This window comes from Opisthocomus hoazin, chromosome 2, assembly GCF_030867145.1.
Source record: "Opisthocomus hoazin isolate bOpiHoa1 chromosome 2, bOpiHoa1.hap1, whole genome shotgun sequence".
In the NCBI taxonomy this organism is placed as follows: Eukaryota; Metazoa; Chordata; class Aves; order Opisthocomiformes; family Opisthocomidae; genus Opisthocomus; species Opisthocomus hoazin.
The window spans coordinates 70,582,197-70,609,061 of NC_134415.1; the positions used below are offsets into that span (position 1 = coordinate 70,582,197).

The window sequence follows — 26,865 nt, forward strand, 5'->3', positions numbered from 1 at the left end:
TTCCAGGTGCCAGGCTGCAGGGCTCATTAGTGTGCTCTGTGCACTGGCTGATACAAGTGTGAAAGGGAGGAAGTTGTACCAGAAAAGCAGAATCTGTTTTACTTAGACGTTTTGAACTAGACCAGTCCTGCCAGTAAGTGAAACTCGGTATGTACACCTATTGGGGACCTCTTTCCGTTTTGATTTGTAGACAGTGAGCTTACTTCTCACTTCAGCAGATGCATTTCCCCAGCCATCCTCTCTGATTTGTATCAAAGGCCAATGTTTGCTTCTAAGAACACGACAAGTAATTAAGTAGTACCAACTAAGACTCTCAGAAAAGGTTACAGCAGCTCATTTTGTCTTCTGGTCTGCTGGAATCACAAATATACCAAACACACCTACAGGAGATTCTTAAGATAATTACAGGTGCTTGTTTTGATCAAGGATTTTGTGAGCAGCCTAATACCATATTCTCTGGTTTCTTTCCTGTTTTAAAAGCAAGTACAGCCCTTGGTATGAAAACCAGCCACACTAAATTACCGTAAGTGCTAGCACGAGAGCTCCAGACTGAATGAGATGAAATGGAATCCCATTTTACCAATTTCAAACCTAAAAGCTTTACTTCACAGAATATTTGCTTATCATCTTAAGGCAGCAAATACCTATAACCAGCAGCTAGTAAGCATTTATATTCCTTAGAATTATTAAAGACTGCAAGCTTCATCTTGTTCCCCTTCAGAAATGGCCTAAAAACAAGCAAGCACTAAATGCACAAAATAAATTAGAAGCCTTAAAACTGATATTCCCCATCTCCTAATTAAATGGCGTGATAGCTTTTTTATTTCCTAGGGGCTAGATTGCCAGCTCCCTCCTCAGCAAACTAGGTTTCCTATTACATTGTGAAATGCCTGTCTTGTTCCCTTGCCTCTGTGTACTGGGACAGCCTGAGTGCTTAATGGATGTGTCAATTCTGCACCAAGGGTTTAAAGATTGGATACTGGAGATCACTTTTAGCCGTATAGATACTTTACCATATTTGCTGCTGACAGAAATATACTTACCACATGGGTAATCTAGGTAAGCTAGGTATTCTCGTGGAATGCTTGATTCACTGTGGTTTGTTGTTTTTTTTGGTTTGGGTTTGTTTTTTTTTACCGTGACATAGGATTCCTGTACCTGTGGTTATCTGTTCTCCTGGAAACGAAGTGATGCAGTAGATCTTACAGTATTTTAATTTCCTTTTTCCTTTCCATTCTTCTCCACTGTCCATTTCTCTAGCTATGCTGTACAAGTTGACAATCACTTAATGTATGGAGTTACAGAAAACCAAGTAATGCAGCATGGCTGTGGTTTAGCGAAGATTGACAGAAAAGACACATCTCCTACTGAAGGTAGATGAGAATTACCAGTTACTTTTTTTTCCTAGCTTGGGCTGGGGAGTGCATTTGCCACTCCAGTGATTGGCTATTAAGTTCTCACCAGCCTTACTTTAACTAATTTTAGTACTTCACAGCTGCAGTCAGCCAGCAGGAGCCAAAAGCAGCATTGTGGCTGTGCGGCTGAACAGAGGTCTGCCTCTCTACTTTGGTCAAGAACCCCCAAGGATAATCACTGACAAAATTATTTGTAGACTGTTTGGGCTGAAAATCCTGAAGTTCAGTATATAGCGAGTCAAGTTCTTCTACTTTAATTCTTGCTTTCTTCAACAGTACATACCCTCACATGAAGTAAGAAGTGTGCACATAGCAGAGGTGTTCTTACTGAAGGTTTTTGCAGCACAAAGTCAGCACACAGTGGCTCTAGTCAAGTCTAACTCAAACCAGAGAAGTGAAAGACAGCTGGCAACTAACAAGCAGAAGAAAAGCATTCCATCCTCTTTCCTTCTAAGTTCACGTTACTGGCTTATTTGCTTACTGAATTGGAAGGTGATTGATAGTAAGAATCCATGATCAAGAGCATCCATTGCTAGCTGAGAAAGAAGGATATCTTCCTTGTTCCATCCTGGTCCCCTCTGCATTTTCCTTTGTTCACTGACCTCACTTGTGGGCAGAGGGAACAAACTGGGACTGGCACAGCTTTGCCCAAGATTAGACACGTCAGCCATCATTATGGTAAGGAGAACATTTTAGAAGTCTGTATCTGCCATTTTTGAAAATCAGCCCTTTTAATTCCCTTTAAATGGTTGGTTGCCTACAGCAGCTTTTGTCTGAAGATGTGTAGTACCTACATAGCAGCTATTGTCCCCTTCTACTCAGGGATATGTGTACCAAGAATTGGAGTTTAATTAGCTTTATTTTAAAGATCAAGTCCAGAATCAACTAATGCTGCTTCTCACTTTGAAAAATTGTAAAACTGCCAAAGACAAACTGTGCTGTTCAAGATCTGGCTTTTAACCTTCTCTAATACACAGAAGTCAATCGAGGAGATGTATTTCTAATACAAGCAATAAAACTCCCTTTCCTGTGCTGCCACTAATTTTGCTATGAAGAACAGATAAACAGCAATATAGTCCTTAATATCCATGTTCTGTGTTACACGGTCAAGTCTGGTAACTGAGGCTCTTTTGTTTCAGCATTTCTGCTGCTAAAACAAGGCTGCCTGTGATACTTCTGCCCACCAGAACAGTGAAGTGAGTTGATCAGCTCTTCAGAGGAGAACGGAGCGTTAAGCCCATGTGACCATTAAGCCTGCAACTCATGATTATTCAGTGGAAAGACATACTCCTGCAGTGTTGTGTTTGAAAGACAGCCAGTCAGGGATGCAAGAACTTCAAGATACCCTTTTGGCAAACACTGGAAGCTGTTTTAAGATAGTTTTCTTTAAAGTTCCTACTAAGAAGTTTAATTAAACTGGAGAGAGATATCTAAGATTGTTACTGATAAAATGTAATTTTATTAAATTATAAACTCCGTAACAAAAACAAGACAGATCAAGAAAGACCTCAAAAACAAAACTACAAGGACTAGATGGCAAAGCCAGTGAAAATGCCATGAAGAGTGTACAGGTAAGAATTTGCAACAGAAGTTAACAGCATTTTTACATCTCCATTGTAGGAAGGTAAACGATTGCTCTTGTCTAGTAAAAACACACTTTAACTCCAAACTCACATCTATTTTCTCACATTAAATTAAGCATCCTGCTCACATCCAACATCTTGCCTGCTCCCACATTGCTTTAGTGTTCTTTTCATACATCAATCCATGCAGAAAGTAGTAAGACACTTAATGCAACAGTCAGATAATGAAGACAATTCAAGTTGTACAGTAGATATACATTGGCCAAAAAGGGATTGAGTATCTCCAAGGGGAAAATGCTACAAAATAAACACATGACATTTTCAAGAAAACTGGGTATTGCTAAGCAGCTTTCAAACCATTAGCAGGACAACCCAGTTTCCTACAGTTAAGAGTCTTCCAGCTGAGACATGTTAAGAGACTTCAGTTAAACAGGCCAAATCTGGTTTTCCCCTTCACCCCCCTCCCACCAAACACACTGCTAGGTTTGAGTGCAATGCCAACACGGACAGAAAATTTACAGATACAGGACTGAGTTTTTAATCGCATGGCTCTAGATTTAAACTTCAGTGACCGTGCACTGTCCATCTGGCCTTCTAGATCTCACGCTCGTGCTCGCCCCCCCGCCCCCTCCCATGGGTCTATCTGCTCCTGGCTGGCTCGCGTTTGCGTTCCAGTGTCTCTGCGGGACAGAGGGCGGGCGCTGCTGGAGGTGGGCAGACGCGTCCTCGCTGTCGCTGCTAGCATCTGACTCGGTCTCCTCAACAGAGGCGTCAGGGGCGGGCACCCGACCAGAAGATGATGATTCGAGGTCTTCTTCTCCCTCTCCCCTATGACTCCTTTCAGCCATACTGTCTCCATTTATTTGTAAGTGGGCAAAAGAGTTCTCTAGCGAATTGCTTGTGTCGGGTGATGGCGTAGAAGGACTCACCAGCTGACCGTCTAGTGACGGCAGGGGCCTCGCAGAAATGGACACCAGAGGCTGCACAGCTGCAGCCGCCGGGGCCAGTGCGCTGTCGGCGCCGTCAGCGGAGCTCTCTCTTGCCAGGTTGACAGCATTACTGTCACAGTCCAGCCTCAGCCCAGCCACTCCCTTCTTTGGTATATCTATTATGTCCCGTTTTATTTTTCTGCGGCGTCCATGCTCATTTCTCCTATACTGAACCATATTTTCAAGATCTGCTACGTATAAAAACCCAGCGATGAGCATTTCAGTGCTCTTTTTACCCTTGGAAAAGGCATCTTCCAGCTCTCTGCTGGTGCGTTCATCATACTGCCACCAACCATTTCTACCTTCGTAGTACCAAGCATATTCTCCATTGCCTCTGCTTGCCGCTTTGAGTTCTTCTGGTGATAATAAGGTTGGCTTGTCAAGGAAATCCTCTGGAATCTCCTGCCGGCAGAGCGCACATCGTTTCCCAAGCCAAGAAGCTCCCTTCACGCACAGATAGCAGAAAACGTGTTTACACGGCAGACTTACTGGATGGACACACGTCTGCAGACAGATAGCGCATTCGGGGACTGTCAGGGAAGGTGCTGCGTTAGCACACGACTCATTCGTCTTCCTGTTTGTGGGAAGCATGTTGATTGAGTGATCTATTTCGCCACAGCCAGCCATCCTGCAGAGGATCAAAGACAGATTTAAATCAGTTTATTGCGTCAACCTAAACGGGCACCTTACGTCATCTTTGACCTCAACATCCACAGAATGAGATGCTCACCTTAAGTTAAGGTAAGGTTTCACTTATGAAGCTCAACTCAAAGAAACCCGACAGGCTGACATTGTTTCCTGAGCTGACGGACTAAATCAAGTGCTGGGAGAATTTCTTTTGCTAATCACCAATCTTTATCTGTTTCATTTTCAGCTCCTTTTCGTGCCAAGTTAGAAAACAGGTTTTAGAATTTCCTCTGTTCTTCCTCTGAAGTAGTGTCAATTAATGAACCTCCAGTCACCCAGTTACTTTGGGGCCGCCTCAGGAAATTTAAAGATGCTGTGATTCTTTTCTCAAGAGGCAATCTAGCTGCAAACATTGAACTTTAAACAATCTCTCTTCACAGTGCTGGTGATCATCAGTTTGATTAAGAGATTGCCTGAGCAGTACACCTCAGACTAGGTTTCCACAGGAGAAAATATGCCTGGCAGCAGCACTCAGCTGAAGTATTCCCCCACTCTGTTTCTTGGTCCCCGTGCACTGTGATATACCATCCCTCTAACTGGGCTCATAACAACCACAGGGCCGCAGAAAGAGAAGGATTTGAAAACCGAGGTGGCTTTTTGCAAAGATACCCTGGATTTCTTTTCCCTAAACACCAACTGATACAGCCGAGCGCATCTCAAAAGGAATTGCTGCAGCCCAGCAGAAGGGACAGTCTGTCAGAGACGACACAACCATGATATGATTGGTTTGTGAAGTCATTGCCTCTGCCTTCTCTGGCCATATCTTATTTCTGTCATTAAAGATGATTTTTATAACCAACTGTAAGAGAGCAGGGAACGCAAAACTGTGTCACTCTGGCACTGTGTAGGATTTCAGCAGCTGAAAAATTCTAACCTAAATATGCAAATGCCTTCTCAACTACATTTTTGCCACGGCAATCTTTCACAGTCTGCTTCATGGTAATTTTCCTTTTATGTTCGTATTTATTAGCAATCAAAACCAAACACCAGATATCAAATGAGGGAGAAGCATGGGCTTTGGGGGATGGGGCCTAAAAAGGCACCTTTTTTTCATTTAAATCCCCAAGGAACTTTGAGGCTGATATTCAGCAAAACAGCCTTTCAGTGAAACTAGTCTTGGTTGTACAGGCAGCTAGGAATAGTTCATGCAGAACTATCACAGGCATGTGGGCCAAAAGGGACCTTCAGAGGTCACGTAGTCCACTCTCCTGCCCCCCCTCGGCACTACCACCAATACTAGATCAGATCAACCGTGGCTTTGTCTAGCTGAGCATTTTTGAAACCTGCGAGGATGGAGATACCACAATCTCCCTGGACAGCCTGTTCTAATGTTACATGCATATCTAGCTGAATGTGTTACCTCAAGAGAAAATGCCTAGTATTACTGTAAAAGCCTCCACTACTTTAAACATCTTATGAATACAGGCTAGGATTAAGAAAGAAAAAAAAAAAAAAAAGATTTATGGTTCAGTATCTGTATTTATCCTTACAATAACATATTAAGTGCTATTTACTTAAAAATGTATTTCTGGATGCTCTGTTCCCTTCTATCACTGTAATTTCCTCTCGAAAGACCAATGCCTCTTTAATCCATTTTTTATCAAATCGTTCTTTTAAAAGCTCTACAGCTCAAATAGTTTTTCCTGAACTAGCACATAATTGTATCCACCTATGTTTCAGTTTCGTATCTGAATCTCCTTCTCCGAGATTAAAGACAAATCTGCATACCAGTTCTTAAATCAGCATGCCAGATACAGATGCAGCACTACCTACCACCTGGTAACTGTCTTTTTACTGTAAGGTACACATCTACCTGCAAGATCCATGCCAACAATGTTGTGAACAAGTTGCTTTCTGGGAGCCTCACACTTCTGAGGTTATATTTTGCAACAGAAATTTACACCAAAACTAGGGGTTTGTAACGAGAAACTTATTAGAAAAAGGGGGGAAGAAAAGCTGTTGAGATTTCCGAATACCCACGAATACAACCCAACCAGTATCTCACAACAGAAGAGCTGAAAGAGAAATCCATGTATTGATTGTTTTGCGCTAACTATGACTGAGGTAAAGGATCTGAATTTTCAAGTGCTCCCATAATGAGATACCACTGTGCAAAAAGACACAGCAGCAGAGATTTTTACTGCCACACTACAGTTTTACAAAAGGCTGCTTCTCCCTGAGCGCACTTTATAAGGTTATCCTTTTCAGAGTCAGAAGACAAGATTAAAACAACCTGTTATATACAAGTCACACATCATAATTAAGATTTTAGAGGGGATTAAAATGCAATGCTGGGCTTAAAAATGCAATGCATTTTGGCAAATCAAATTCTGATACCATGAGCCAACTTATTAGTAAACTAAAAGCAGAGTGAAAGTTCTCGCCTGTTCACTGAAAGCACAAAAATGCTAACATTTGAAACATGCTCAGTAGGTCACCCATTAATTCAGGGGTTCTTTGATTTCTTAATAGGTTAAGACAATAATGCAGGATATGCAAAGAAAGGAGTAAATGCCTTATCTTGAAATTCCTATGTGATTTTTAGTGACTCAGGAAAACGTTATATGTAAAATGAATACAGCTGGAGGAGTAAACCCTTATCTCTAAGCAAGCGCTACCCAGCAACATAGAACTCTTAAGAGATAAGCACAACTGCAGTTGCATGTGCTCAGAATGCAGGGCAATTATGCACTTGAAGATTCATATCAACTAAACTGATGCTGTCTCCCTTTTTGTTTTTAAAGGGGGATCCTAATTAATCCTTTTTTGCTTACCTTTTTAGGTATCAAATCTAGGTCACAGAGTTTGTTTATAAGCAAGTATGAGGATGTACATGTAGATTTCTACTGAAGAGGTAATCCTTCAGAAAGGAGGAAAAACACCTAGGACTGCTAATTCTGCTACATTATGGCTGTGGAAGCACTTTCATTGCAACTTCATGGACTAAACAAAACTGACCACAGAAAATTTTTCCTGACATTCCATTTAATTGAAATACGCTTCATATTAGAACTGTTATCAAACAGCAAACCTTTGGTTTTTGGAGGGTTGGGTTCCCTTAAGTCACTTCTGGCAACAATGGAAATTACATTATTGAATACTAAGGCTAAAAATTAATCAAATTCAAGAACAAGTTCTAAGAATAATTTTATCTCAAGTATTTAGAGCCTCAGTTCGTATAAATAAGGGAACAATAAGCATCTGAACACTGCATTTTAACATAAATACAGCCCAAAGCCAACTGAGAAGGACCTAGTCCACAATTTTGCCAGATCCCACCTCTCTATTATCCTTTTGTGATTTTTTTTTTTTTGGGGGGGGGGGGGGGGTGTTGTTTGTTTGGGGTGTTTTTTGATATTCAACATATTTGTAAGCTTAGGGTGCACAGCGTAGAGCACCTTCATTAACACACAAAGTATGGAAGAGGTGATGTATAAAAACTATATGAAAAGACCCCGGGCCTTCTAGGACTCTATTGGAAGAAAAAGTAAATTCCCACAAAACGACCTCAAAACTAATTTTTCAAACTTCAGGTCAAATTCTAACTGCAACTAGGCAGTCTGTCAAGGAGCTGACACATGTAAGTCCATTAACAAAACAACAGCTTACTTTTTCTGAGTAATTTCTACTAGAGCATGCCACAAGACTAAAATGTCTTCTCTTCAGATGTCTCCAGCTAGGACGGCAGGTGCTCTTCCCCAAGGCCGGCTCATTCCTTACTTGTCCTGCCCAACGGTACACTACAGTTTTTCAGCTTCTCTGCAAACTAATAGAAAGCAAATAACATCACCGTTACAATGTTGTACAGAGGTACCAGCAAGCAAAATACAGCGCCATGGTCCTGTTACAGCAAAGAGATTACTATCATTTACCTGATGAACGCCATTTTCAATAAAAATATTATCAGACTTCTGTTTTATTTTTTGCAATAATTTTGGCCCACAGTTTTAGTATCAATGATTTTGATGCCTGACTTGACAAGAATATAATTTGCTTAAGTATTATAAAAGGCAATTACCTTTAACTATAGTAAGTTAATGGCTCATTTCCATGAAGTGACCACGTACACAAAAGGAGAAACAAGACCAAAGCTAGGAGCATGTTGTGTTTATGCACATTTAACCTCAAATAAATGACTCCTTATATTCAGAGTCTAAAAAGTCACAATGCCTTCCTAAAGCTGTTTATAACTATCCATATCATACCATTCCAAAGGACTATCTAGGCTTGCATCTTGTCTCTTAACAGGGTTTACTATCAGGTGCTTGAGGAGAAAACAGTGCATGGGAACAGCTGATTTCCCCTAGGTCCTCTCCGTATTTATTTCAAGCAGTCTGTAGCTCAGAGCTTTGCACCCTTGTCCTCTTTTTCAGAGATCACATGCATTTCATGAACGAACCACAAACCGCACAGCACTTTTTTTTTCTTTATAAATCTACATATGTCTGTCTTCATACTAGCTTATAAACAAACTCTATGACCTAGATTTGATACTTAAGAAGGTAAACAAAAAAAGAATTAATTAGGATCTCCTTTTATTTCTTTATGAAGTGCTGGAGGGCTCCGAGGTTCATTCATGGAATGAATGCACGTAATCTCTGAAAAAGAGGACAAGGATGCAACTCGGCCTCCGCCCCTCTCCAGGCTAGGAGGTAATGTCAGTCACAAAACATTTTGTGCATGTCACCAACCAGAATCTGAGCCAAGTCATTTCACAAATACATAATAATCACTGGAAAGCAGTAAGGGCCTAACAAATACTTGAATAACTCTAGTAAGGAAGTAGGAATCTGCAAGCTCAGAGAGGGCATGGGGACCACGAAGATTTCACTGTTGCATTCTCACACCCTAAACAAGAAGGTCTTGACCTAAAAGAGCCACCCTTAGTTACAGAAAGTATTTGGGAATCCTCTGCAAAAAGGTGGATCAGCCATGGAGTTACGTCTTCCTTCTGGGCTTTAAAGATGATTCTTAAGCATTCTGAACTACAGTTTCCAGTTGCTGCAAAACATTGCATATAGGAATGATCTGAAGCAGACCCAAGAATGTCGTGTCTTAGATTTCAATTTGCTCAAGGAAAGAACCATTTCAGGATAAATACAGTGCAGATCAGACATGTACTGAGTCGAGCAAAGTCAAGGCAATAGCAAGTCCCTGAAAGAACACAAGAGTGTTTAGTTCTACAGTATTCTCTGCTATCGTCCTTCATCAAATGATTGAACATTTATGATTAGTAACAGAGTGAAATGTTCAGATGACTTCAGTCTAAGACACATTACTCAAGCATGTTATTTTCTTAATAGCTGAGCTCCATGTAGCATTCTGTGCAGCTATTTTTAGAAAGAGCTCCTACGGAAAAATGCAAAATTTAACAAGCCTATCCACACCTTTTCAAAAGGGAGAAGGTTCTCTCCTCATCGTTCTAGCAGCTTCCCCTTTCTTCACACATCAATCTGAAACCAAGAGCTGCAATCGCATTAAAATTTTGGCTCTACTAATCCACTCAGACAAGATACTATGTTTGCCGTGATCAAAGAGCCAGCTGCAACAAGCTTGATGCTGTGGGTGTGGTGTTCAGTCCTTCCTCTTGGGAGCTGGCTTTCTGTTACTTCTGCAGGCACCACTTGCAGCCTTTTACCTACTACCTCTCGCAATCCACTACCTCTTGCAATCCACTACTAGAGCCAGCACATCATAAAACCAAATGTTATGTGGCGATGGGAGAAAAAGGCTGGGTCAGTTCTGGCAGATTTCTCAGGAAATAAAAATGCTTGCACATACTCAAGGTATGTAATCATACCTAGCAGAATCCAGTTAGGGCATAATTACAGGATTATGGTAAGGCAACTTTCTAATTGCTGCGTAGCTCTTAAAAAGAACTAGTTCACCAACTGACTTCAGGTAACCTCTACATTTCATGACGTTGTTATTTAATAAGCCAGTCTTGAAAATTTTACTGAACGGGATAAAAGATGCTTGTGGTTACACACACGCCCTATCCTGGATGACGACTCCTCCTTTAAAGTCAAGTGGGTTGAGAGGTGTGTTCTATACTTAGCAATTAATTTTCTATGCCGGAAAAGCATGTAGTATGAGGAGTTACGCTATCTGCGGCAACCTGCAGGTATCCCTTCCTTCTGCACAGTCACCAAATCCATGCACCCTATCACACACCAATTTCAAAACTTGCATTCAAGGTGCAACAGATGAAGGACAATCCCACCGATCAGGAGCAAGAATTTAAATTGGGCGACATCCCCTCCCAAACTGAGGCTCAGCCAGCATTTAGCTGCTCTCTTTGTCCCCTCGAAAGTCTCTCAGGATGCTTGCTGGGAGAAGTCAACGTCCGCTTCTTCCACGGAACATAAAGATGTTGAAGTGGTGGACTTCCTACCAGGCCTATCTCCCAAAAATTATTTCAGGTTCTCCTTAAGAAAAATTTCAAGCTTCTACCAGACCAAGATGGAACGAAATTATTTCTTGTTAGTTCAGTCAGCTGTCCCCCCTGGATTCCCAGTAAACTATCAGACCCAACACATTTTTTTTCCATTTTTCTATTTCTCTGGAAAAACCAGCAACAATAAAAAAATCCCAGAAACTTACATATTTAAGAAGCCAGCTCCTAAATGTCAATGAAGTGTTACCTACAGTCTTAAGAAATTCCTGCAAGTAAAAGCTTAGCATTTTAGAAACAATCAGGAACCACTGGTAAACTCAACTAATACCAGCTTCTAACCAAACCAGCCAAAGACTCTTGAGTCCTACCTCAAATGACAGATGATCTCACAAGTTCTACAACTCTGTACAGACCACTCGAAAGTAGCTATCACAAATTCATCATTCCCCCCCTCGCCCATAGGTTGCAAACTCAACAGCTACAGCGTTACTGCAAAAGAGTAAATGCTTTTCTGTAATTAAATACTTGGATTTTTCCATCAAGCTCCCTAACTTGTAACTCAGTTATTGGGGGGGAGGCAGGAGGGCAAAGAGAACCTCGGAATTCTGACCTTCCCCTACAAGTCACCACGAGCCAAACACTGTGGGAAGACAGAATGAAGGTGGCTGGTTTTTTAAATAGGAAAAAAAACCCACACAGCTCTCTCCTGTCTGAAGGTCTGCCTCTGTCAATGCAGGATCAGCTCAAGGTACTGAGCCTATCAGGCATTTTTTAAGCTGTCCCTGGGCACTGGATAGCACAACAGCTATAACCTCCCTGTTTCCTGTCCTTACCTAGTTTTCTGTATCTGTTTCCTGAACTCTGAGTATCTTCAGGAACTGCTGATTGCGACGAGGCTTCAGGTTACCTGTCATTCCTTACCCTTTGCCATTACACATTCATACAAAAAACAACCCTTACGTGTACATATGGAACGGAATGACAGAAGAATAGTCAAGTGTAGAACAGGCAACCATTTCGGTACTGAACCGCTACATATTTATTCAAAATGAGGTTCTTCTGCTATGCTACAACTGGAGCACTGAATTTGAGTTTTGAGCACATATCCTATTTCAATTTATTTATCAGAGCAAAATGTTAGTTTCTCGCTCAAATAAAATGGTATCGTTTGGAAAACGAAGCAGAAACTGGCTCATCTGAAGTTATCAATGCTTCAGAAGCAGAAAGTCATTATAGGGACATCTCTTCATGTATATAGATTTGATTCACATGCACAAGGAGAGGGAAAAATAAAGAAATAATTCAAAATACTTTCCACCCACCAATTCCATGAGTTCACTGTTCAACAGCCTTTAAAAATACTGCAGTTCCAGCTCTCTAAATAAACGACAATTCAATTACAACTCTACTGACGCCGTACATTTTGAAGGAAACAAGAACAACAGAACTTTCTCTCTCGCTGGGTGCAGATTCCGCGTTATAGCGACTTAACCCATCGGTACTTCGAGTCCCTTGGGAAGAAGCCACGGCGTTAACCGCACGAGACCGTACAGCGAGTTCTCGCACACGGTCGCTACTGAAGGTTTACTCGGAACGACCAAGCCGACACCCAGCTGCCACTGTGCCTCCAGCGCCAGCGCACGCTCCCGCTTTCGGCCATTACTTTCACCTGGCCCGCTGTGCGGGGGCGGCAGCCGGCGAAGCGGCCGGGCGGTACTTCCAGCGCTACAGACCTGGCACCAGCGCCGCGTTCCGGAGCCCCGCTCCCCGCTGCCCCCGGCCCCGCACGCTGCGCCGCCCCTCACAAAGCCTGCGGCGCCCCTGCCTCGCACCGCAGCGAAGGCGCCACCAGGACCCCGGTCCCCACGCTGTCGCCTGGTTTCGGCTGCACCGCCGTTCCCCTCGCCTTCCTGTCGCGACAATCGCGCGTGCACCGGCCCGGCGCGGGGGGGGGGCAGCGCCCTGCGCCGCGGCGGCCCCAGCACCCGCCACGTGACCCCGCGGGCGCGGCGGCGGCGGCGGGGGGGGGGGGCGGTGTGATTCCCCCCATCCCCCGCCGCCAAAACAATACCGGGCACGGCTCCCCGCGCGCCGCTCGCCGGCCTCTGGTTCGGGGTGCCCGCCCGCACGGCGAGGCCTCGGCCCCGGCCCCGGCCCCGGCCGCTTCCCGCCGCGGTCAGCGCCGACCCCGGGCGGCCGCGGAGGGAGCGGCGCTGCGGGAGCCAGCGCTGGCGGCCTCCTCCCGCCTCCGCCTCCCCCCGCCCGGCGCCGGCAGGGACGGACGGACGGACGGAGAGAGTCAGTCTGTCTGTCCGTCCGTCCGTCCGTCCGTCCGTCCGTCCCTCAGTCACTCACCCGCCGGGCCGGCCGGCTTGCGCGGCACAGCCACCCGCCGCCTCCTCCGGCCCCGCCGCCGGGACAGCGGGACGGGCCGACGTCACGCGAGGGACGGAGGGGGAAGGGGGGGGGGAGCCGAACGCGCCACTGTGACGCCGCGGAGGGGGAGGGGCAGCGGGGGGGGGGTAGGGTGAGCCGCGCACGCGCGTGTGACGCCATCGCGCTACGTCGCCTCGCCCCGTCCCCGCGGGGGCGCCGTGGCGGCGGGCGGTCTGAGGGGGCAGGGGGCGCGCTGTGCTCGGCGCCGTCGCGGAAGTATCGCGATAGGGGTGGCCCAGGCTCGCGGCGGCGCGGGGAAGGGGGAGCTGCGGCAGCTGACGGCGAACCTGGGGCGGGGGGGACTGGCCTGTCCCCGCCGGTGGGGCGCGGGGGCGGGGGCGGGCGCGGCAGCAGCCCCGGAGGGACCGTGGCCTGCCCAGGGGCGCCTCGCCCGGCTCCTTTGCCGGGAGGCCGGGGCAGTTCAGCATTCGGGCCTCGGCATTCGGGCCTGGAGGTCGCAGCTCCAGCTGGAGCAGGCCGGTACCTGGTGGCCGTGCCCAGCCGTGCCTGGGTGGTCGCGGGGGGCCGGGCTGCCCCGAAGCGCGGCCCACTTGCCTGCGGGCCGGGGCGCGGGGAGGAGGCCCGCGCTGCCCGCCGCTGTCAGGAGCGGCTGGAAGGTCTGCCCCACCGATGCTGGAACAAACCAGGGTGTGGAGCAATCACCCGCACAGGGTTGAAGCCGGAGGGGTCAGATGGGGGAAGAGGGGCCGCGTGCCCGGGTGCTCATTGCACATAAATGGAAAACTTGACTGTTTCGACGTGAGTGAAGGTGCAGACTGCCTAGTCAAGGGCTTGATAGACCTGGAGGTGCTGTTGGCCACTCTCGTTGGTGTTTTAACACCCAGAAATCACAAGCATCAGAGAACACAGAAGATCAAAAACCTAAGAATACTAATTGCTAAATGTAATCAGGAATACTAAAACAGATGCATTTGGTTAAACCGCGGAGTTTTTCTAAAATTGTAGAGGACCCTACCCATAATTAGCACCGTTTTTAACAAATGCGACGTGGTTGCATCCAAGGACAAACATTTACGTGGCAACCTGTACTGCTGTTTGAAGAGGGCTCTGTGAGGCTGAGTCAAAGAACAGAGATTAGAGGAGAGGAAAGGTCCCTTGCTGGCAGTGCGTTCAGCGACAATAGGCTTAGTCCTGCACTGAACCAGCCCTTGATCCTGTGGAAGCTATTGAGGCCAAATTCCTGTCGGTTTCAGTTCGAATCTGACCTGAAAAAGGAAAGCAGGCCTGGGTGCTTAAGGGATCCGAAGAGTTCCAGCAAAGCTGCTCTCTTGTGTGTGCAGCTTCGTAAGAGCTATTTGCAGGTGAGACTGAGAAGATGCACTAGTGAATGCAAGATTGTATTTTATGCTCCGTGAGCTATGGAGCAAGCATGGCAGTTAAAGGGAATATCAGATAGTGCCAAAGCTGATAACCAAAGAATTAAATGCATTGGACCTTATTAGACTAAAGAAATAAGAGGCGCAAAGATATCTAGTTGAATAGGTTGGAATAAGGGGATCAGGAACAATCTGCTTAAGTTCTATTAAGATTATACCTTCTAAAATGTTACCTACACTATTGTCAGTGCTTATTACCAGTTCTTATTTCAATCAGAATGGGTACTACGTACATATCTTTTTTTGTGTTTCTGTTTCTGGCATGAACACGTCCCATCTATTCCAGTGATGGCTTCCTTTATGCGTATTAGTTTATGCCTGTCTGTTATAATTGAAACCACCTTCTTTGTATCTTTTCTACCTTTGCTTGCTTTCATAGTTCTGTTGTCTCTTATGTTTCTCCTCATTTGTTTTTACTGTTGTCTACAATGTCATGAGTCTGGAATTTATGTCTGGTGCTTGCCACTAAATTATTAATTAATACAGTGGGTTGAAAAGCAGAGGTTCACCAGACCAACCCTTAAAAGACACCGCTTCCCCTGTTAAGTGTCTACAGTCCTGCCATTAGTATTTTGCTGATGCTTTGACAATGAAGAACTATTAATCCATATTTCAGTGTTTCTGTTTGGAAAGCGTTTTTTTCTACTTCTTCAAATGTATGTGATAACGATACAAGCCTTTGCAGGTATGCCAGTGCCTTACATTTACCAGGAGCTCAATCCTTGCTGCACTTGGCACGGTTGAGGAGACAGGGGAGGAAAACGGTTTTCTTCTGCTGCGGTTTTGAGTCAGTTTATAGCAAAGCAGTCTGGGGAGTTTGTGTGGAAAATGTCAGAACTGCTGCGAGGTAGGCTGGCGGTGGAGGAGTGGCTGATGTGTGGTACCGAGCCTGCCCGTGCCCCGCTCCTGCACCTCCCGCAAACCCTCTGCGCCAGCCGGAGAAGGGGGGAGGTCGGCAGCGTGCCCCTCGAGTCGAAGTGTACCCTTCACTCTGCTGTGCTGACAGCCAGAGAAGGGGCTGAGGGTTGCGTTCCAGAGTGTAAATACACTCAACGCAAATCCTGATTTTGTCTCAGTGGAACGTTTGTGGCGTGAACCCCTGCTGCCGATCGCTCACAGCATTCCTGTTCTCTGAGCTGTTGCAGAGCACGAGATCCCCATATTGCACTACAGTTTTCATTAGCCATACTTTTTTACCCTCATTGAAGACTAAGATCCACAAATCTTCCAGAATTAGTTCTTTTTAAAAATGGCGTTCATAGTGTTTATGGTCCATGACACAAGCTTGTCGCCGTACCACAAGTGTTTTAAGGGTGCGAACAGCGCAGAGCGGCCTGACAGCCAGCTGGGCTGGCCAGGGACCACATCGGGCTGCCTCCCTCATTCCCTGGCCCTGGCAGCTGCCAGTCCCGGCTCTCTGCGGCTGGGCAAATAGTGTTAAGAACAGTGCCCAAAACGGTGCCAGCGAGATGAAACGACATTCGCTCTGACTCCCTTGACATGCAGTTGCTGTTGTTCCTGAGATGGACGAAAGGCAAGTTGATGGACAGGCATCCAAAGCCTAGTCTTGGGTTTGCAAGTGGTTTTTTGTTTTGACTAGCTGGAAAGCATTGAGGTTCGTGTCTGTCTTGGCAATCTACACTTACAGTCCTGCTGCACAGTGGCTAAACTGATTTCCAGGCACTATTTGTAGATTCAGAACAAAGTGTTAAGGCCTGAACTGGCATATGAAAATACAGCCACTGTGCTTCCCATAATTTCTGTATTTTGCTCACGTATTCTAGCTATGTGGCAACCTCTGCCAAATAAACTGTTACTTAACAGTTTTGGAAGGATTGTGTTGCTTAGTCGTAAGAACAATCCCATTTTGCTTTAAAAACAGAAAGTTGAGCGATGCTGAGGGGGAGAAGTGGGAGAAGAGGAGCCGAGGGTCAGTTCTCTTTCTCAGTTCTCTCAATCTCTGACTTTTGCTGGATCGGTACCCATTCTGGCTGTGAACTCCCAGGGAGAGATCCTGATTGTTTTGCTTTCATTTAGTGGCAGTAAAAAATTCCACACAGCATACAAAACATTTTTATTTTATTGCGCCAGTTGGCAGGCAAGGTAAAATTTTCTTCCACCAATAAGTAAACATTGACTTTTTCCATTATCCCAGCTGTCAGAATCTCATCACAGTGTATGTTGCTGTTGAACTGAAGTCATCCATATGGTGATGCAGACAAGCAGAAAAAACCCCACCACAAAACAGTTACTGCCTTACGATACAGTGTGTTTAAGTCCTTGAAGTTTTCTGGGCAAAGAGTTTCCAGGATTAAAGCCTACTTTTCCCAATAGCTGATCTTGTGCCTTAGTCTCAAGAGCACTAAGATCTCTTTCTCTTTGACTTCCTCCCCATCAACAGGGAATATTAACCCGGTATTTAAAAAAAAAAATATATTGTGGACCTTCAACATCGTGAGGTTTACAAAAATTGCAAGGTTATATTTCATGTTTCTTTTAAATTTGGCCCCAAGTTTACATCTGTAGGACTTACAATGACTTATAACTACGGATAAAATGCAGTTCTGCAGCTATAAGGAAGACTTTTTTAACTGAAGACGAGATGCTTGTATGATCATACATCTTCAGAGATTAAATCTTGAAAACTAGCCAGAGTCACAAGATTCTTCATAGATGGAAAAACTGTTGGTTGCAGAGAGCAGATAGCACGGTCAGGACTATATTTGCTTTAGTGGAAGGAAAGTAAAATATCAAAAATACGTTGTTGCCATCTTCATCTTTCATTTAAAGAATGATGAATTAGATATTGCAGTTTCCTTTTGTATCACTAGATGGTATATGGTAACTGTGGGGAAGATGAGCTCTTCAAGAAATACTTGGATAGAGTATAGGTACTGCTGTGTCTCCTGATGCAGCGATAGCGCTGACCAGACTACTGCCTGACAGAGGAAACGCAGCAAAGCCATTCCTCACAGCTAACACTGCTTGTTGGTGTACCAAAACTGGGTCCTACTGCAGCCGGTGGCGAAACTTGCTGAGTGGTTCTGTGCTGATGTTTTCTGGGAAACTGCACACTAGTTAGGCCTCTAACTCAGGGTTATGTTTAAAAAAGAGGAGCTCTGTACTGAAACACTTGGAAACACCCATGCTTTGTTGGAAAGTTGGCAGAGTCTTCACACTGCAGATATCAGACCCTCTGAGCTACCTGCTGGTGAGCTCTTGATAGGCGTGTAAGTCCTTACCGAGACAGAACAAATGGAAACATAGGCTTGTAATTTTAGTTATACCTACATGAAGTGTCATATAGTTGCCATGCGAGCAGCTGCTTTTATGCTAGAGGGCACATTATTATTTTTGCAGGTAATATTTTTGAATGCTACAATAGCGCAATCAAAGCACCATTTCCTATAGGAACTAAATAAAGCCTGAAGCAAGAAATAAAAATAGGTAGAACAGGAAAATGAATAAAGTAAGAAAATAAAAGAACAAATGAGCAAAGGATAGCCAAAACAAACTCCATAAAATATTTTTTTCCCAGAAATTATAAGCAGATCAATGTGAATTTTAACATCTGACAAAAATTCTGTTGCTGAAGCCACTGAAATGCTACATGACTCAAGAAATCTTCCTTGCCTGAGCTCTTGTTAGGACCTGGAAATGCTGCAACCTTAGGACATAGAAGTCTTCTGACAAATAAGATAACAACTAACAAGCACCCCAGTATTTTAATTAACAAGTGAGATGATTTTGTTATTTTTTGATAAAAGAACCAAGAGCATTGTATGCTGTTCCATTTGGGTGAACAGTTCAACAACTTAAATGGAGATTTTTCCACTTTCCAATTTTGACAATGACATTTTAGATTGAAAGTTTTCAATTCAAAATTAGAAAGTCTCTGGATAATTCTGTTCTCTAGGCTTTACTTTTGTGAAAAAGCTCACATGAGCAAGATTTATAGACAATTCCACAGTTAAATCTTATTTCTCCTATTCCATACAGGAGCCCAAATTTTCTTAGTGATTTTGAGAAAAAAAAAAAAGCATCCAGTTTTCAGAGCTGCTTTGCTGTTTGGTGGTTTGTTCTTTTTGCATTCCATTGATCTCTCCTGTGCTTAGGCTCTGTGGCTTTCTGGGTGAGAGACCCTGTCATTATGGTGGGCAGTGTCATCTGAAGGTTTCACAGCAGTTTCTCACAGTGTCACTGGTTTGCGCAGCAGCACGGAACGTCGTGGAGAAGGACACCGTGGGCAGGGCTCTTTTCTGCACAGCCTAACCCTGCTGTGCCTGTGCTTCTCCTGGTCTACTCGCCGGGATTTGGTAGGGCAGTGTTCTTGGATGGTGTGTCCTTTCTACCCCAGTAGTGGAGAGAAAGAGTGGGACGAAATGGGTCTCAAGAGGGAAGAGAGTGAGGAGTGGGGTACGTGCTGTGTTGTGAGTAGTGCCCCAGCACTGCACCAAGGCAGCGAACGAGGAGAATAGAGTCTCAGACACCCAGCACTATCCTCCAGTACAATCTCACGGCAGAATGGGAGCCCCCCAGAAGCAGGTCTCAGTTTCCAGCCTCAGGGAGTAGATCAGTTTTTGTAGTACCTAAGACCAGCAAGAGAAAATATTTTCTAAAGATGTATAGAACTGTGGTACAGAGAAGAGAGAGTAAGTAGCTGTGCCACCGAGAAGAAGCGTTCATCTTGGCTACAACAGGTAGCCATGTCATGTGACAGCATCTCCTTGTTTCTTGAGTGAGGAATAACAACATGGTGTAAAGAAAATAACTGGGGTAAATGTTCCCATTTGAAGTCTAGTCGCTCTCTGCACGCTCACATCTCCCAGTGAGATGCCTGTGATGGCTGATGTTACAGAGAAGGCAGGATTAGGTCAGACTTGTAACGCGGTTTTCAGCTACGCAGTTGAGGCAGTACTGCTGTGGAGAAATGCTGCTTAATATCATCTGAATTTTTAAATGCCAATAATATACACTAAATGAATGTCTGTGAGAAGAGTTTCTTTCTGTGGCTTCACCAGACTTTTCTCCATAAAGAAGGAAAAGAAGATGGAGTGTTATGACAAAAATCTTAGAAGGAAATTAATGTCAATCAGTGCTTAAATAATTATGATAATTGCAGTGTTAATGACTGGCACGTCTAAGAGCCACACAGGGTGGGACAGTTAACGCAAAGGTGATGTTGCAGATAAAAACAACAAAACATCACTTGCTTTTGCATCTATTTTATAAAATGTTCCTAGACAGTATGACAGCATAGCAAAGTACATTTCTTAGTGGCATGAACTCTGAGCTGACAGGTGTTCACTGAGGATTTGAGGCATGCATTATTCAGTAATGCTGCACTGCCTGTTATATCTTAGAGTTTAATTAACAAATTCAGTGAAGGGAAATAGCATCCATAAGCAATGATAAAGGGATGCTCAGCATAGCTTGCAAAATAACCGTTTGAACGTTAAAGAGGATAAAGTCAAAAGTTACTAATTCTGATTACTCACACAGCCCCCAAGCCAGTACTGACTTGCACACAACCTTACGTCTTGCAAGTAGTTTCACTGGCTCCAGCAGGATAGGCTGCCCGAGTGTGTATCTGTGCGTGTTGAACTGCCTGCTCTCTTGCAAGCTGCTTGGATCAGCCCAGGGTACACGTGAAGGGTTTTGTGTCTTCTCTTATAGAAGGGAACAAGAAAGGGCTTAAAAACATAAGAGTGCAATTAACCCCTGCGTAGATCTTCCCCGAGGGGAAGAGCGGGACAAATCTACATCCCAGTTGAGTTCTCTGGCAAGCTGGTTTAGAAATGGTGTGAGCAGGCTGCCTAGCACCGTTTATCAGGAAGAGGTACTCCAGTAGAAGATAAATGACTTTTAATCTTGAGAGAAGGGATGCATTTTCTGCAGCCTAGAGTGCAGTACCCTTTCCTTCTGTACGCTTAATGTCTTAACTTCAGCCATTTCCTACTCAGCGTGTTTGCTCAGTAGTAATTGTTCTGACGGAGTGCACAGCAGTTCTGTGAAGTTCACAGAATGACAGAAATCCGCTGCGGCAATACAGTGTCCCTCTCTGGACCCAGAGGAAGAGGGCAGGCAAAAGAAAGCGCAAGGCAAGGAAGGCAAGTTCACAGAAGGCTTACCGTGCCGTTGGGATCCCGAGTTCAGGAAGTGCGGTTTTCTGATCTCTGCTTTGGAATAAGCTTTACCAGATCAGGAGTCAAAGCACCTGCCTGTGGGGTGAATTGCAGTACTTCCCTGTCCTGCAGGGGCCTGGTGAGGATTCATTAGTTGCAGTCCTTTGAAGATGGAGAGCACAAAGTGGTAGTATTCTCCTGGTACCATAACCCTCTCCAGGTTCCTAAGTGTCATCAGAGGAGCCTCTGAGGAAAGCAGTTGTTTCCAAACTGCGGTTTCTTACCATTTATCTTCTATTATGTATGCTTGAGTTTATGTCTGCTTGGGTTTTCTGTACTGCATTTTTTTCCTCTTTAGTTTGGTTGACAGGATCTCAAGATGAAATTCATTTGTTCAGTTTGTGGTGAGGCTTCTCTGGGGATTGCTACACCCAAACCTGAGCCTTTGTCTGCATCAGTTTGTAATTATTGGTCTCGCTGGAATTTAAATGAGATAAAGAGTGCTATTCCAGGGCTGCTTCTTGTGTGAATGAAGTCTCCTGGTGCATCTGTAACATTAGCTTGGAGTTTGTGGGTTTAGGTCTGTTTTAATAATCCTGAAAAGCTTCTGTTGTATTAATGCACCAGTAATATGCAAGAATGAGTATTCTTTTGAAGGGCCAAGGTAAATAGACTAGGCATTTTGTTATTTTATTCTGAGTTCTCACACAAGCTGTATTTTAGAAGTGTTTGAATTACACGGAGCATTGAAAGCTGAGGGAAAGAGCAATGGGATAAGGTATTCTTGGTTCTTCACTCCAGCAGTGCTTATGAAAGCCATGAGGGGTTCATATTAGAAACAGATGAGGAGTCTTGGTTCACCACCCTTCCTGGTTTTGAATAGGATGTTACTTTGGGCTCCGTTCTGGCTCTTGTTCTTGCTGGATAGCTCTTTACTCTAGAATTAGTTTCACTAATTTCAGTTAATTCATTCAGACATAGAATGATCACTTCTTCCACTGCTGTTGTCCTCTCTCCAAGGGAGTTATGATAGGCTTCTTTAAACTCAGCTAAAGGAAATGGCTACACAATTTCCATTAACTTTGAAACAAGCTCTGAAAAGTCTCATTTTACATCTCTTCATTTTGTGTCACCATTCAGCACTGCTGACTTTAGCTGTGTGTTGGGTAGTGCCACAGGGACAGACACACTCACAGCTGGCACAGCTCCGTGCCGTTCTGTGGAGTTTAGCAGACACTCAGCTACTCACATCAGCAATGAATAATGTGTAGCCTTTAAAGTGCAGAACATGTGAACGGCAAGATGACTAGGTTGCATCCATCCCCGGTATAAATTCCTGGATCTATACAAGGGCTGAATTTATGGCATCTATTTGCCTGAGGGCTCAAAGCTGCCCCCATTACTCATCTTGAGCCGGATGCTGTAACTGTGTTGTTCCACTGATCATGGATTAAATTCATTGCTGTTGTTAGAACATATAACTCCTCGAGTTCCACTGAACACTAGGTTACACCTGCCGCAGATTTGTTCGTATGATTTCATCCAGGACTCCAGCACAATTGGATAGTGAAGCAAAGTGAATCAGACTGTAATGTCTTAAAGAGTGAAAAGTAAGGCTAGAAGAGGTTATCAGATCTGGATGAAAGAATTAACTTACTTCTGATTCATAGTACAGACTCAACAAGGCTATAGATTTCAACGATTAAGCAGTACATTTTATAGGAGGCATAGTGTTGTTGGTTGAGAGAAGACGCTGAATGGACCTGCACTGTCATTTGCATTTCCATAGCCTGAAAGGTATCGGTGGTTTTTCAAGGAATGTGTGCAGTTGTATACATCCTTACATATGTAGATGCTTTCTGTTCTGTGGCAAAATTTCTGTGATGCTCAGGCCCAGCAAAGTAGATATTCTGTGTAGGTTCAGGTAAATTAGCACTGGTGGTTTTGGTTCCGCTTGATGTAATGTCAACTAATTATGCTGATGAAGCAATTCTTTGCATTATCTAGCTTGTACCTCGTTAGTCCCACTTCAGTTTCTAGTTTGCTGTAAAATGGCATCAGGAGGGATAAATTACAGAACTCTGCAGGAGGAGCAGAAAGCTTTGCCAGCTCTGCAGAGGAGTACTGGGGACTCAGGGTATCTAGACAGATATAGTGGACAGTTTGGGATTGCTGGATAAGGGTGGGAAATGGATATTTCTACTGAAAAGGTTGGCAGCAGTATGATTACTCATTCTATAGTTTTACCTGATATCGTCAGGCTTCATTCTTCAGTGATGTGTGTGGTATCTAACATCATTCATCTCCGATGAGATGAAAAGCTGCTGAATCGTCTTTCGGAGCCCAGATTCTGTGGTGGTGTTTTTTGATGAAGTTTATCTCCAGCAATGGGATAGAAAGCTCTTGTAGCTAAAATAAGGGTGTGAGAGAGCCTGCAGCTTTATATAGGCAAGAATTTAGAAAGAAACATTCTTTCACTGGTCTCCCAACTAAGATGCAGAAACAGTCAAGATCTCTCTGGAAAACATGAAAGCTCATATTGGAGAGGCACCTGGGTTGATAGTAGACTGAGAAAGACAGAGAAGGGAAGATTCATATTTTAACCTGGTTTAAAATTGCGAACTCGTTTTAGACTTGTTAGGCACTCAGTCCAGTTACGGCAGTTTAAGAGCTGATGCACTCAGTTGAGTGCCCAGCACTAAACTTTTAAACCAGAAGGAAGAAGGTCAAAGCTAGGTCACACTGTGTGAGACTCAATGCGAGTCTTAAACAGACTTCAGCCTCTGTACATGTGTGTCTCTAGATATGCCTCGTGTCTAGCCACCCATTTAAGTCTATGGAGATGTAGGTAGGGTTCAGGTGCCCAAGTACAGATGTCTTTGTGCCTTTTAAGGTGCTGTAGGATTTCTGAAACACCCACTTGGGGCTGGTACATCTGACACAGGGCCTTTGGGATACCTATATCCCTCTGCCGTGGTAGCTGGACTCCAGACGGGCTTCCCAGGGCATGTCAGATGGCATTCCATGTGATGTTCAGGCAGCTGCACTGAGCTCCTGGGCAGTACAGATGGAAGAGTCTGGATCAAATCAACTCACCCTAAAGTAGACAATGAAGGTGGAAAACAGCTGCTGTGACATCTAATGCTGTTATAGAGGGTACATGAGAACCATGCATCATTGCAGATATGACACAGGCCTTACAGGAGACCTGTTCACTTTTTGGAGTGCTGTCTGGAAGTCAGATGGGATATGACTGGGAATGTAAAATGGCCCTGGGCACCTGCCTTTGCACAACTGAATCACCCTCTGGGCTCCACTGGCTGTATTCACCAATTCTCCGCTGACAGTAACAGGACTTTAGATACTTGACTTGTGCAGGCGCCTCCACGGAGACACTGAAAGTTGGGCAGGTTAATTTCAGAGTGAACCTCATCCCTTACCTCGGAGCTGAAACAAATGGGTCACACACAGAGGCTGACTTGGCCAACGGGTTGTGCCCCAGTAAGTCACCAACTCCTGCGCCTGGGACTATCATTTCTTGCTGGGAATTACGCTTGCCTGTGCCCAAGCGTGCATGTGCTGGTAGAAGGTCTCCAGGGCAGCCGTGAGGAAAAGAGAGGCTGTTGCTAACAGGGCTGGTAACTGCTGCACTGGTCAAGGCTGCAAAGCCTTTTTTACGCTGACAGCAGATGCTGAAGAATTCCATCACATGAGCTTACACTTGTGATGTTTTTCATATATAATGAGCTATACGTAAAAATTTCTGCTCTGTGAGGGCAATGAGAGGACTGTACAATGTATACAAGGGACACGAAAGTCTTTGTCTTTTGACTGTCCATCTGTGGAATAACACCATAACAGAATAATTACCACAACATTCTTTAACAATGGAGGTCTTGCTGATAGTTGAGCATATTTAAATTAGGAGATGCCATTTCTGATGATGCAGTGAAAGACAGTATTGTTAACTGCCAGTACCCATAACTTTACAGGTAATTGCAGCTATGCATGAGCCATGCTCTTATTTGATTAAATTGGTTTACCCAATAATTGAAGGCTTATTGTAATATAATTGTAATTGTAATATACTGTGTTATTTCTGAACAATGGAGAAGTAAAGGCTAAAGGGTATCCAGTGGAACAAACTACCTCCTGCATGCAAATAAATTATCCACTTGCTGTTATAAACAAGCAGCATTGTGTTCTGCCAGACTTGCAACAAAGAAATCATTATCTGTCTGGCCTGTGCATCAAACAACAATAGTCTGTATTTCCAAAATTAAAACCATAATTAAGCTATTATTATGAGTCCACAACACAAGAATGAAGAAAATGATAGTGTTAGGGCCCTCTGAGTCTCAGATCCCCAATTAGCAACCCCTGAAACAGTGGTTCAGATTTTTCCCACATAAGGATTTCTTCGCCTGGCTCTCTGTTGGTTATGGAGGCATCATCCCATGAGCCAGCTGAGTCACTGAATGCTTCTCTCACTACCCACCTGCCAAGCAGGACATTGCCAGGAGAGACAAAGTCTGGCTGGGTTGTCCTTCAAATACCCTGGGAGGTGACTTAGGCGCTGTTGGTTACTTGAAACCAGAAAACTGTACAGGAGCCCTCTGACTGGTAAACAGTGGTCACAGATTTTTTTGAGCTAATAGGCTGAAATCACTTCTCATGCCCTTCTTCAGGGTTGCATTTCACTTTCCTTTGTGTGCGGCTGGGAGTCTCGGTCTTGGTCATTGTGTCTAAATAGAATCATGGAAAACAGAGTAAAATAAGGTGAAAGTGATCTTTCAGGGTTTCTATCACAAAGTAGAACCTCTAAATTACAACTAAGAATGTACAGGGATGTGTGTATATATATGTATTTGTCCACATCCTTATGATTGTCTGATGTTAAGGCCAAGATCCTCATAAATCTTATGTTTCATATGTGTTATTCATGCATCATTGAATTTAAAAAGAAGCCATAGTTCAGATCATGTGGACACAGTGACAAATAGTACAAGTTACTAAGAAGTCCCTTGGTAGGTCTTCAGTGTGGCCTAAGCTTCCATTGAAAATAGATGAGTGAGAACGCTGCAGCTAAGGAGTTTGCTACATTATCTAAGATGGCTGACGGTGCAAAAACAACTTCAAATTTTAAAATACAAAATGGCCGTGAGTCAGAAAATACAGAGAACAATGTTAACGTGACTCAGTCACATCCCATCTGTAGGTTTAGGGCTGAAACTGATTGAGCAAAGTGTCTGGAATACCCTGTGTGGGTAGGATCAAAATGAAAGCAAGATGACTAGGTTTTTTTCTTTTTGTAATAGAAACTTGGAGGGAAAAAACATGATCCAGAGCAAGTAGTAAAGAAGTTCCAGGTAAAATATCTTTTATAGGCATCGTAGCATCACCAAATTTTCTATGCCATCTGTTACTCATGTAGCTTCCTTCTTCCTGGATACTTCCTCCAGCCAAGGAGCTGATAAGTATTGGTCTGGGACACTGGCTCTCTCATGTGATTCATATCCTTCAGCTGTGATGTAAGAATATGTCTTTTGGCAGAGGGTCTATTACCGGGAAGTTTGCTGTGCTAGAGAAGTTACAATCTTTTCAGAGTGCTGTGAAACGTCAGTGATTGCTCAAGTGCATAAACACGTCCATCCCTCAGCTCTGCTGCCTCAGGCTAACACTGTGCATTGCCAACACCTATAAGTGTTCACAGTGAGTTGTGAGCAGCACAGCCCTGAAACCAGTAACCAGGCTCTTTTCAGCCTCCTGTGGGGCCTTTGAAGTGGCTCCTTTAACCACAGCCTTCCTCAGAACTCTCCTTAACTTGTGCCTCGAT

At 44.2% G+C, this 26,865-nt stretch overlaps 2 protein-coding genes across 9 annotated transcripts in view; one reads left to right on the forward strand and one right to left on the reverse strand.

Moving 5' to 3' along the window:
* The window catches only part of ECHDC1 (ethylmalonyl-CoA decarboxylase 1), a 49,024-nt gene extending 46,164 nt beyond the window's left edge, over nt 1-2,860 (forward strand). For 5 of the 7 annotated variants that reach the window (XM_075414099.1, XM_075414100.1, XM_075414101.1 and 2 more), the window contains one exon: nt 7-2,522. The gene's annotated coding sequence lies outside the window, so the exon portion shown is untranslated. Of the gene's footprint in view, nt 1-6; nt 2,523-2,554 lie in introns of those variants that run through there. The other 2 variants (XM_075414094.1, XM_075414097.1) reach the window with 2 other exon arrangements.
* On the reverse strand, nt 2,852-13,535 carry RNF146 (ring finger protein 146). 2 transcript variants are annotated; one of them, XM_075414091.1, is made up of 3 exons: nt 13,427-13,535; nt 8,284-8,440; nt 2,852-4,615 (listed from the first exon to the last, which is right to left on the reverse strand). In XM_075414091.1, the coding sequence occupies exon 3, from the start codon at nt 4,612-4,614 to the stop codon at nt 3,556-3,558; it is 1,059 nt and encodes a 352-aa protein (XP_075270206.1). In that variant the 5' UTR covers nt 4,615; nt 8,284-8,440; nt 13,427-13,535; the 3' UTR covers nt 2,852-3,555. The 2 variants fall into 2 exon arrangements, with proteins under 2 accessions (XP_075270206.1, XP_075270207.1); XM_075414092.1 differs by lacking the exon at nt 8,284-8,440.
* Between the last annotated feature and the right edge of the window lie 13,330 nt (nt 13,536-26,865).

Coding starts and splice junctions, on each gene's coding strand:
- RNF146 (XM_075414092.1), bottom strand. CDS start 4,614: ATGGCTGGCTGTGGCGAAATAGATCACTCAATCAACATGCTTCCCACA.